Source organism: Rhinoraja longicauda, chromosome 28 (assembly GCF_053455715.1).
Source record: "Rhinoraja longicauda isolate Sanriku21f chromosome 28, sRhiLon1.1, whole genome shotgun sequence".
NCBI classification, from domain to species: domain Eukaryota; kingdom Metazoa; phylum Chordata; class Chondrichthyes; order Rajiformes; family Arhynchobatidae; genus Rhinoraja; species Rhinoraja longicauda.
This window is the reverse complement of record NC_135980.1, coordinates 29,276,479-29,288,950: the sequence shown is the minus strand read 5'-3', so window position 1 is coordinate 29,288,950 and position 12,472 is coordinate 29,276,479. Positions and strand designations below refer to the sequence as shown.

Below are 12,472 nucleotides of genomic sequence, written 5' to 3'. Positions count from 1 at the left end.
AGCCTTAGATGCTATTGCCGAGGCTGTTGACAATGACTAAAGAATCATTTGTTTTTAATGATTCTAGTGGAATTGAAAAAGTTTTCTTATTAATGTACTTTTGTCTATAGATCAAAGTCAAAGCACGAATGCCCTGGTCATGTCATGTCGTCATCTGCAATTATTCAACACTTTTTTGATGCGGAATAAACTCCACATTTGGCTTTTAAAATCTCATTCAATTAAGAAATGGGGAGACTCTATAACGTGTCACTGATTGAAGAACTTGCAAAAATTGCCTGGAAGAACATACAATAGCTCAGCAAACAGCCACTGACACATCAGAATGAAAATGATAAGATTTTAGACATAATGATAATTTAATGGAGGGTTTAGTGCTAACTGGAGATTTTCGTTAAATGCGACCAATATTTCCACTAGGTACAATAGCGGATGAGTTAAAGCTTGTATTAAAACACAATATACTTGGGAAAATGTTAACCGATGCACTTGAAATGTGAGCACAATAGATGAGCAAGCCACAACTGTGAGAGAGTTTGGGAAAGAAAACTGCAGATGCTGGTTTAAATCGAAGGTATACACAAAATGCAGGCGTCTGAAGAAGGATTTCGACCCGAAAAGTCACATAGAAACATAGAAAATAGGTGCAGGAGTAGGCCATTCGGCCCTTCGAGTCTGCACCGCCATTCAATATGATCATGGCTGATCATCCAACTCAGTATCCCGTACCTGCCTTCTCTCCATACCCCCTGATCACTTTAGCCACAAGGGCCACATCTAACTCCCTCTTAAATATAGCCAATGAACTGGCCTCAACTACCTACTGTGGCAGAGAATTCCACAGATTCACCACTCTCTGTATGAAAAAAAACGTTCTCATCTCGGTCCTAAAAGACTTCCCCCTTATCCTTAAACTGTGACTCCTTGTTCTGGACTTCCCCAACATCGGGAACAATCTTCCTGCATCTAGCCTGTCCAACCCCTTAAGAATTTTGTAAGTTTCTATAAGATCCCATTCCTTCTCTCCATAGATGCTGCTTGACCCGCTGAGTTACGTCAGCATTTTGTGTCTACTTGTGAGAGTTTTCTTTGAATATACTCAAACTAGGAAGTGGACAAATTAAACACAAAGCCTGGACAGGACTGATCTCAATGGAATACCTAGGTCAAATTATTGCATCAGTTCACGATCTGACGCAAAGCTATTTTCCCAGATGTCGTTGAACACTATTTGAATTACCAATGGTTGCGTGGCAGAGCACTTTTTAGCACCAAAAAATGACGCAGTACAGGCCACGAATAAAGACCTTCTTTAAAAGCACCTTGGCCCACCTGCACAATATAAATCTATTGAAAATGGCAGGCAGAGATGCAGCTGTACATTGTCCTGTTGAACTTTTAAACACTGTCACCACCTGGTGTCCATTGCATTAATCTTGAACTAAAAGAAGAAATCATGCTCCCCAGGAATTTGGATGCAGCAATAATATGCAACAACACATGGTCAGGAATCACCGCCACATGTAACTGAGACTACAATCATCCCTGGTAATAAATTTATACGTTCTAGGAACAGAATTAGGCTGTTCGGCCCATTCAATCGTGGCTGATCTATCTTTCCCTCTCAACCCCCCTTCGTCCCATAAACCCTGACACCCGTACTGATCAAGAATCTGTCCATCTCTGCCTTAAAAATATCCACTGACTTGGCCTCCACAGCCCAGTGAAGGGGGTAAAGTGGGGGCTAAGGCCGGGTCCCTTCTCTCGGAAACCCCACCACTGACGTATGACTTATTGGGCTTTAGTTCCTTCGCTTTTCTGTGCAAACTTTCTTAAATAGAGGCACACATTGAGCCACCCTCGAGTCTTCCGACACATCATCCATGGCTATCAGTTATAAACATGTGTGTGCAAGGGTGTGGCAATGTCTCGTTTCCCACCTTGTGCAATATAAATTGAAATTACTCTAGATATTCAGGAATGTTTAAATATCTCGCATCGGGAACATTTCCTGGTCCAACGAACTTGTTAAGATTATATCCAAAATGCCAGAGCAGAGATTTCTTGCACCAATATGTTAATTATGTCTCCAGATGTCTGTTCTAAGCTCGATTAAGAGTCATGCGAAGAAAGGAACTACAGATGCTGGTTTATACTGAAGAAAGACACAAAGTGCTGGAGTAATTCAGCGGGTCAGGCAGCATCTATGGAGAAAAAGGATGGGTGACGTTTTAGCTTGGGACCCTGTGGTCAAGAGTCACGTTCTTAATCCTGTTGCCACATTTAAGAAAGAAACGATGGCAGGTTTGGATTCCAGTCTGAGTGAAACAGTCTCGACCCGAAACGTCATCCATTCCTTCTCTCCAGAGATGCTGCCTGTCCCGTTGAGTTACTCCAGCTTTCTGTGTCTATCTTCGACTTGATTTGATTTTTTGACTACAAGAATTGGTGTCATTTAAAAAATACTTGACAAAACAAGAGTTGAAAATGATATTACGCCAGGGCCTGTTTTATTTTGCTGTCTTAGTGGATTGACCTTTTGGAATTTTTGGGGTAATATTTCCCACGCATTTTTGGAATTTCAAGTTATGATTTTGAAAAAGCAAAACATCAGAGTGTATCCGGATTAACTAATACTTCTTTCCTTATTTATTTTTAGGCCCTTGTGACACAGATGACAAACAGACTGTAGGAAGCACATAGCAACATTGGAACTCATCCGCTTGCAAGGTTTCCGCTCCAGGGACTTGCAGGCAACTCTGTGGACACCCCAGACCAGTGTTTTATTTTTCAGGCATTGTTGAAGATGAACTCCAGACTGGGCCCAGCACATCTCACTGGCGGCCTGTGCCTTCCTATCCTTGTGTTTTGTCCGAATTAATGGCTTTCACATGGTAAACTGAGAAACGGCTGATTTTCTGTTTGAGATGCGGAGGCTCATCATATTGATGAGTGAAACTTGCTCTCTGTCTCTTGAATGGCTCAGCAAGGCACTTCACTTTTCCGATGGGACTTTATTCAGTACAGCCAGTGTGCACAAAGTTCTGGGTTGTTATCAGTGTCTGTCTCTTTCACACACCTATCCACATGCGCATTTTAATGTTCTGGCAAATGAGTGCACAGAGGTCAGATTTTTTTGCAACTTAGAAAATGGAGAATTTTCAAGGATTGCATCTCAAAGCAGCAGTAATATTAACAAAACTGTGACTTACAACGGACTGTAGGCAAAGAGCCCCGATTTCTCATTTTTCCAATGTTATTACTGGGACTTGTGTTGTGCTGGTTTTTTTTAAATTTCTTTGAAGAGTTACGCTTGTGTATTCACAGAATCCTGCAATTTGGGCATTTTTGTACACAGTAATATTTTTGTTCTTGATGTAACCAAGAACTTTGGTAAATTTGGGGGGGGGGGGGGAGTAAACAGGGAGATGCTGGGAGGTTACCGAGCTGTAAATTTAAAGTGTGCTTTTCCCTTTACTGTCTACTTGCTTTTGCAGCAAGCCTTGGAAGCGGAAAATGTGATAGTTAAATTTTAGCACAGAAATGATTAGTATGTAATGTTTCCTGTTCATAAAAGAAAAAGACAAAAAAACCTCCAAATTATTATTTTTTTGTTTATTTCTTCAGAGCCGCTTCATATAATTTGAGGTCGGATCTGCGTAGGTCAGTTTGTGTTTTTCGCTGTCTCTGTAACTTGTCCTTTTTGGACAGATAGTAACTTTCTTTACACTGAATCGCCGAGAGTTCTGATACAAAAGGATGGAATAAAATCCATCCTATCCTCTCCCGACCCCTCCCAATCTGACCGAGCTGAAAAGTGGTTTCTTTTTTGCTAAAAAAAAAAGCCTTAGCTCCTAGAGGAAATCATTACTGATGTGGTTGAAAAGTTTGTGTAAGATTACTATATCAAAATGTATTTCTGGATTACATTAAAACATTTAACAAAACACATTGTTTATGTTATATAGGTTATGTGCGCTTTATATTTCTTGAGCTGCTTTTTTTCCCAGAATGCCCATCTGTAAAATTACAATTAATAATAAATTCGGGACTTTTTTCTAATTCTAATATGACATTCTGTGAAGACGAGGATTGGCAAATAGCCCCCTACAGTATCTTAATCTTCCAAAAGCTAAATTTATACTTCTAAATGGAATCAGCCTTTCTGAGAACAGGTAAAGAGAGAGAAGTTTTTACATTTTTGTTGTAGTCTGACTTCTTTGAAACTGAGAGGCGTCGATGGTTCTCTCAAATTCACGTTCAATCTGACCAATGGTATGTAAAGTATTCTTGATTGAAGAATGGCACTGATGAAATAAAGGCTGCGTTTATGTAAAAATATTGTCCCAAACCTCAGCTGTGAGAAAATAGATCGAGTAGATTGCTAGTGATTCCCCATAACATGACATTCCAATTTTTATTCAAGTGTGGGGGTCTGGTGAGGGTTTATTTCAAGCAAGGATAGAGGTAATAATCACGATATTAACAGACCTCTCTATAACGGATTTCGGTTATAGCGGACTGACCCACCGGCGACCACCCCTGGCCCGCACCACCTCCCTGGTCCGCACCACCTCCCTGGTCGCTTACAGCTCTGGCCACCCTCTCCGCCCCCGGCTCGTGCAGCTCCCAGGCCTGACCTACTGCCGCCACCTCCGGCCCACACAACTTCCCCGGCCTCTTCCTAGCCACGCCTGCAGCCACCACCACCGACCCTTACCAGCCACGACCATTGACTCCGCCGATCCTCGCCTCTCCCCCCGCCGCCAGCAGTCCGGGGCCGGCAACTTGCCTGGATTCCACGCCCAGTTCCAGACCGAGAGCCTGAAGGGGGGTCTCGTCCTGAAACGTCACCCATCCAATATTCTACAGCAGTGCCTCTTAAACTATTTCAGTGTCGTTTACCCTTGAGTCTTTATTACAAAATTTCATTCACCCTCGACTAAAGTTTCTTATGTTTTTTTTGGTAATTTCCGTCTTATTCTCCCTTGTGTGTAATTTTATATATATTAAGTCATTCATCCTTCCTTCACCCCAAAATAATTTCATTCACCCTTGGGTGAACCATTCACCAGTTTAAGAAGCACTGTTCTACAGTGGCGTTGCCTGACCTGCTGAGTTACTCCAGCGCTTTGTGTCCTATTGTGTATTAACCAGCACTGGAATTTAGAAGGGTGAGAGGAGATTTAGGGGTTGGGCACGTTTGAGGCAGGAAACATGTTCCCAATGTTGGGGGAGTCCAGAACAAGGGGCCACAGTTTAAGAATAAGGGGTAGGCCATTTAGAACTGAGATGAGGAAAAACTTTTTCAGTCAGAGAGTTGTGAATCTGTGGAATTCTCTGCCTCAGAAGGCAGTGGAGGCCAATTCTCTGAATGCATTCAAGAGAGAGCTAGATAGAGCTCTTAAGGATAGCGGAGTCAGGGGGTATGGGGAGAAGGCAGGAACGGGGTACTGATTGAGAATGATCAGCCATGATCACATTGAATGGCGGTGCTTGCTCGAAGGGCCGAATGGCCTCCTCCTGCACCTATTGTCTATAACTGCTGTTTGTTTCTACTACTTTTATGATAATAGCTTACTTGGTTACAGCGGACAATTGTCAATAACGAACACTATTCCCCCCCCCCCCCCCCCAACTATCCGTTATAACGAGGGTTTACTATATTATAAAGGTTTTCATTAAGAATTGGACTTCTTATTCATCCTTTTAGTTTTCTCCTCCATCCATTTTCCCACCACACAGCCATTTCGTTGCACACCTGATCTATTATAATGCATTTTCAGAAACATGTGTCTCTCTCATTGACTTGACTCGCAACTCTTTCTTGCATGCTTTAATATCCATCCTTCTTCCTTTTGATTAAATTGACCGAATCTGCCCCAATTGTCGCTTGTGTGTAGGGTTGCCAACTTCCTCACTCCCAAATACGGGACAAGGTGACGTCACCGCCTCGCGCCCCGCGTGACCTCACCCAGCCAGCGGCCACGTGTTCCCGCTCCACCAATGGCTTTCACAAAGTGCTAAATGTGAGGCTAACTGGAATTGTTCATATTTTGGGGAAATTACAAAACCACCTAGTCTATCGAAATTAACCTGATACGTGTCATCTCTGGAGAGAAGGCAGCATCTCTGGAGAGAAGGAATGGGTGACATATCAGGTCGAGACCCTTCTTCAGACTAATGTATTGTCTTTCCGCAACAGAAGCTTTTCACTGTACCTCACCTATACGTGACAATAAATTAAACTGACCTGTCCAAAAGTCTTTTTAAAAAGACATAATTGTAAACCAGTGAAGAAGAATGCGAAATCCTGCATGTTTACAGGATGAAAGATTATTATTATTAGTTAATAATTAACAATATTAATAATTAAAAGTATTAATAATTATGGCAGATACTAATAATACTAATAATAATTAGTATATATGTACACAACGAACCCTGGCAGTACAGTACTTTAAAGCTGCAATGATCATATATATTATTGAGAGAATTTTCCTAATAAGAATTTCCTAATAATAATAATAAATTATTATTAATCATTATTATTAATCATTATTATTAGGATGAATCTCACTCAATTATTATTCAGTTATTTTTTATTATTAGGAAATTATTACTAGGAAAAATCTCACTCAATAATATATAATATAATAATGATTAATAATAATTAATCATTATTATTCATTATTATTAGTATTAACCCATTTTCCTAATGCTCACATGCTCTATAAACCCTGGCAGAACAGTACAGTTAAGATGCAATAATCACAACATATATTATTGAGTGAGAATTTTTCTAATAAAAATATAACTGAATAATAATGAATTATTTTTATCTGTTATCCTTTACAGTGCATGTGTCATGCAGCATGTCACAGCTCGGGAGATGTTCCATAGTCTGGATCTTGCAGAGGCCAACGACGTGGCACTCAAATTTGCTCGCTATTGGCAAACAGTTGTGTGATGACACGAATAAATAAATTAACTTATTATTCAGTTTTTTAAAATTATTATTTTATTATTATGAGGAAAAATCTCACTCAATAATATGTAATGTTGAGATCATTGTAGGTTTAAAGTACTGTAGGGCCAGACAATAATCACATTATATATTATTGAGTGAGATTTTTCCTAATAATTTCCTGATAATAAAAAACAACTATTAATAATAATTTATGATTATTATTAATAGTTAAATTCTTATTATTAATAGTTAATTTATACATTATTATTAGGAAAAATCTCACAATAACATAATGTGATTTTTCCTAATAATAATAAAAATATAACTATTAATAATAATTATTAATAGGTTTTTAAAATTATCATTAGGAAAAATCTCACAATAATATATAATGTTATATTTTTCCTAATAATAATAATAAATAACTGAATAATCATGATTATTAATAAACTTATTAATCGTTAATTTTTAAATGATTATGAGGAAAAATCTCACAATAATATATAACGTGATTTTCCTCAATAATTTCCAAATAATAAAAAAATAACTGAATTACAATTTATGAATATTATTAATAGTTAAATTATTAATTATTATTAATAATTGTTCAAAAAATATAATGAAAAATCTCTATATAATGTTATTTTTCCTCATAATAAAAAAAATAACTGAATAATAATAATTTATGATTATCATTAATAGTTAAACTATTATTATTAATAGTTAAAAAAATATATAAGGAAAGATCTCATTCAATGATATATAGTGTTGTGATTATTACATCTTTAACTACTGCACTGCCAGGATTTATTGAGCATATGAGCCCTGGGTGGCTTTGAATGTGTGCATGGACCGTTAGCTTTTTTTAATCAAAAAATGTATTTAATTATTTAAAATAATATTTACAATAAAACAAAACAGAACCCACCACCATAATACAAGACAAACAAATATACTAAATGAACTACTATACAACTGGAGACACAAAATGCTGGAGTAACTCAGCAGGTCAGGCAGCATCTCTGGAGAGAAGGAATGGGTGACGTTTCGGGTCGAGACCCTTCTTCAGACTGATGTCTGAAGAAGTATAGGAAAATAACCGTAGATGCTGGTTCAAATTGAAGATAAACACAAAATGCTCAGTCTGAAGAAGGGTCTCGACCCGAAACGTCACCCATTCCTTCTCTCCAGAGATGCTGCCTGTCCCGCTGCGTTACTCCAGCATTTTGTGTCTACCTTTGATTTAAACCAGCATCTGCAGTTTTCTTTCCTACTGTACAACTGTGTTACAGTCAAAGATACTAGAGGAGCAAGATAGACCACTTGACTCTAAAAACCATAGTAGGTCTTGGGTAAATTTCTGCTCCACTCTAGTAAGCAGATTCTGTGTGTTAGACTGGACAGTGTTCACAACTCTCTGCCATTTCTTTGTATATAAAATGTTTGCAAACAATTATTTTGTTCAACTTCTTGGATAAGTTGATAGTTGACATTTATAACTATTTCTTGAAGAGTTACTATTTCGTGATCTTTAAACTTTGGATGTACCTGATTGAATATTTGCACTAGAGAATCCACTCTGTCTATCAGGCCAATTGATCAAACTTAATGAACTGTTCTTTGCTTTCTCTGTTAATTTTAATTTCACCTCCACGAGCTGTATCTCTTTTTGTTTTATTTTAAAAAGTCATGGAAGCAGAGATTAGGCATTTGCAAACAATAGAACTATCCACAGTATAATTGAAAAGACATTTAACTTTATACTTAGAGCCAAGAAAATTTGAATTGGTGAATTGATTAGTTAAAAACCCTTGACAGCCACTAAAATGGCCAATGCTGCCTGACGTGGTACAGAAGCATGAATCCAATTCAAATAGACACAGTGGTGGAGTAAATCACTGGGTCAGGCAGTATCTCTGGAGAAAACGGATGGGTGATGTTTCAGGTTGGGACCCTTCTTCAGACAAGAGGCGGGCGGGGGGGGGGGGGGGGGGGGGGGGGGGGGGGAAGGTGAAGAGCTGGTATAAATCAGGACCTGATCTTTTCATTAGTTAGCTGATATGCGATACAGTGCAACCCTGTATATCTGGCGCACAAAATGATGTAAATCTTACCATGAATGACAGAAACAAAAAGTGTTATCCTTGTTTATGGAGTTCATTTTTGAATGATGTAAAATTGAAGGGGGTTGGTGCAATATACTGCTTACCCACAAATGTGTCGTTATGAGATATTCACATTTGAAAAATCCATAAATCACCAAAAAAAAACAAGAAGGCGCCTATGTTATTTGACCAATTTATCTGTTGAATCTAAATATGTTTTTTTTACAGTTTGTAGAGTAGTGGGTAAGGGCCGTGTTAATGCATGTAACTCATTTTTCACAAAAGTGAGGGTCAGCACTATATTGCACCAATCCCCCTCAATTATATGTGAAATTCAAAACTAAACTATGGCAGCAATGTACATTATTCAAGTCTAAAGCTAGCACTTCTGTATCAGTGGAGGTATGTATGCATTACATTTCATTACACCAATATAGAATGAAAAAAAATATCTTGACATATGTTCATAGTTATTTTGTTCATAATATTAGGATTTCTGGAAATAAGTTTGATGTCACTGATTGCGAATGTGTATGGGTAGGCCTTAATGAAATGTATGTGAGAGAACAGTGATCATGATAGGGAGAACTATGTGCTGAGAAGGGTGTGCATGACTGATATACACAGGAAAATAACTGCAGATGCTGGTACAAATCGAAGGTATCACAAAATTCCGGAGTAACCCAGCGGGTCAGGCAGCATCTCAGGAGAGAAGGAATGGGTGACGTTTCGGGTCGAGACCCTTCTTCAGACTGATGTCAGGGGGGTGGGACAAAGAAAGAATATAGGTGGAGACAGGAAGACAGTGGGAGAACTGGGAAGGGAGAGGAGAAGAGAGGGACAGAGGAGCTATCTAGTTAGAGAAGTCATATATATATATTTAGAGAGGGAACGATTGAAAGAAAAAGGTTGCTGAACAAATAATTAGAGGAAATCACAAGAAATAAATTAGAGATATGTGTGTGTGTGTGTGTATATATATATATATATGTATATATATATGTATGCATATACATAAACCATAAAGGTCAAAGGTTTATGTACATCATGTGAAAAATAAGATTTAGAGAGAAGCGTTGCTTTAAATCAAAGTTGCTTCTGATCAATGAGAAGGAACTTTGAGATCTATTTATCTCTATCTTGCCTCTCACACACAAACACACACACACATTCATATATATTCAAACGTCGCCCATTCCTTCCCTCCTGAGATGCTGCCTGACCTGCTGAGTTACTCCAGCTTTTTGTGAATAAATACCTTCGATTTGTACCAGCATCTGCAGTTATTTTCTTATACATTCATATATATATATATATAATAAGTTAAATTTGTGCAGAGTGTGTGTTTGAGCAATACAAGGGAGACTGCACAGAAGAGGAGGCTGGGGAGGAAGGGTGGGGGGGAAATGGGCAGAAACATTAAGAAAGAATAAAATCAGAGAGATTAATCAGGGGGAAAAAACATTAAAAATAAAAATAACAAAAAAATGTGAGTTGATAGATGAGATATTTTCTGCATTTGAATGGTATCGTCACACATACTGTTCCTCCACAACACTGATTACACTGCGAGAGGCGGGTTTTGTTGCCTAAACTGGCGGACGGTGGGCTCCCTTGCGCACCACACTTCAGTGTAGGCGAGTTACTCCTGTATCCTTGTCCAGGGAACATTGGACCGTTAGCTTGGCAAGGCGGAGTCTGAGCTTGGCGTAGTCAGGGCAAGCTATTCACACAGAGGGGGTGTGCAGAGAGAGGGGGGGTCTTGATGCAGCAATCTGTAGCCGGGTTAAGTGTCTGTTTGCAACGTCCTCTTGTCCCTGTGCGTGTCCATGTGAGATGCAGCCGCAGTTTGAAGCGCGCACCGGGGGCTGGGGTTACAATGGGGAGGGTGTGGGAGCGGACACCCTGCCAGTCGTCTTGCAATGGTCTTCCTTGGAGATCGGGTTTCGCTTTCGGTTTCTACCTCGTCTCTCCTCTCCTACTTTCGGTTTCTACCTCGTCTCTCCTCTCCTAACAACTCCTCTCCCCTCGTCTCTCCTCGTCTCTCCTCTCCCAGCCTCAGCCCCACACCGAGCATCTCATCTACCCTCGTCTCCTCCCCACTCCTCTCGTCTCCTCCCCTCTCCCCTCATCTCCTCTTGTCTCGTCTCGTCTCCCCTCCCCTCCCCTCTCCTCTCCTCCCCACTGCTCCCCTCTCCTCCCCTCCCCTCTCCTCCCCACTCCTCTCCTCTCTCGTCTCCTCTCCTCCCCACTCCTCCCCTTCCCTCCCCACTCCTCTCCTCTCCTCCCCTCTCCTCCCCACCCCTCCCCTCTCCTCCTCCCCTCTCCACTGCTCCCCTCTCCTCCCCACTCCTCTCCTCCCCACTCCTCCCCTTCCCTCCCCGCTCCTCCCCTCTCTGCATCTGCAGGCTGGTGTTGGTTGGGCTTGAGCGATGGCCGATGGCCCTCCACCAGTGTGGTTGGAAGAGGAGCTGACCTGCCCCATCTGCCTGCAGATCTACACCGACCCGGTCATCCTGAACTGCAAGCACAGCTTCTGCCGAGCCTGCATCGATGAGTCGTGGAGGGAGCCGGGGCTGGGGTCGGGGGTCTACTCATGCCCCGAGTGCCGGGCGGACTACAGGGAGAAGCCGGCCCTGAAGAGGAACTTCAAGCTGGCCAACATCGCCCAGAAATACCAGGCTGTGAACGGCGCGGCGGTGGCTCTGCCCTGCAACTACTGCACTAGGAAGAAGCTGTCCGCAGTCAAGACCTGTCTCAAGTGTGAAGCCTCAATGTGTGCCAAACATCTCAAGCACCACCGGGACAACGACGTGTTCAAGAACCACCCCCTCATCGACCCCACGGCCGACATGTCCACCTGGAAGTGCGTGGAGCACAAGAAGCTCCTGGAGATCTACTGCAAGGACGACAAAGTCTGCATCTGCTGCCTCTGCCCAGTGGTGGGCAAACACAAGAACCATCACTGTGTCAGCGTCAGTGAAGGAGAGCAGGAGCTCAGGGTGTGTATGTGTGTGTGTATATATGTGTGTGGGGGGGGGGGGAGGTAGGACAACTGCAATAGACAAAGTGTGAGGTTATCCACTTTGGTGGTAAGAATAGGAAGGCAGATTATTATCTGAATGGTGTCAAGTTAGGAACAGGGGACGTACAACGAGATCTGGGTGTCCTATCATATCATCATATATATACAGCCGGAAACAGGCCTTTTCGGCCCTCCAAGTCCGTGCCGCCCAGTGATCCCCGTACATTAACACTATCCTACACCCACTAGGGACAATTTTTACATTTACCCAGCCAATTAACCTACATACCTGTACGTCTTTGGAGTGTGGGAGGAAACCGAAGATCTCGGAGAAAACCCACGCAGGTCACGGGGAGAACGTACAAACTCCTT

The 12,472-nt window shown here is 41.1% G+C and overlaps 2 protein-coding genes across 6 annotated transcripts in view; both read left to right on the top strand.

Annotated features, from left to right (window-relative positions):
* The window catches only part of LOC144607265 (ran-binding protein 3-like), an 89,503-nt gene extending 85,472 nt beyond the window's left edge, over positions 1-4,031 (top strand). For all 5 annotated transcript variants that reach the window (XM_078423987.1, XM_078423989.1, XM_078423988.1 and 2 more), the window contains one exon: positions 2,660-4,031. In XM_078423987.1, coding sequence (XP_078280113.1) covers positions 2,660-2,703 — 44 coding nt within the window. In that variant the 3' untranslated portion in view covers positions 2,704-4,031. The remainder of the gene's footprint in view (positions 1-2,659) is intronic.
* A 7,363-nt stretch (positions 4,032-11,394) lies between these two features.
* The window catches only part of LOC144607267 (E3 ubiquitin/ISG15 ligase TRIM25-like), a 14,523-nt gene continuing 13,445 nt past the window's right edge, over positions 11,395-12,472 (top strand). The window contains exon 1 of the mRNA XM_078423992.1: positions 11,395-12,077. Within this exon, the coding sequence (XP_078280118.1) occupies positions 11,508-12,077 (570 nt within the window). The 5' untranslated portion in view covers positions 11,395-11,507. The remainder of the gene's footprint in view (positions 12,078-12,472) is intronic.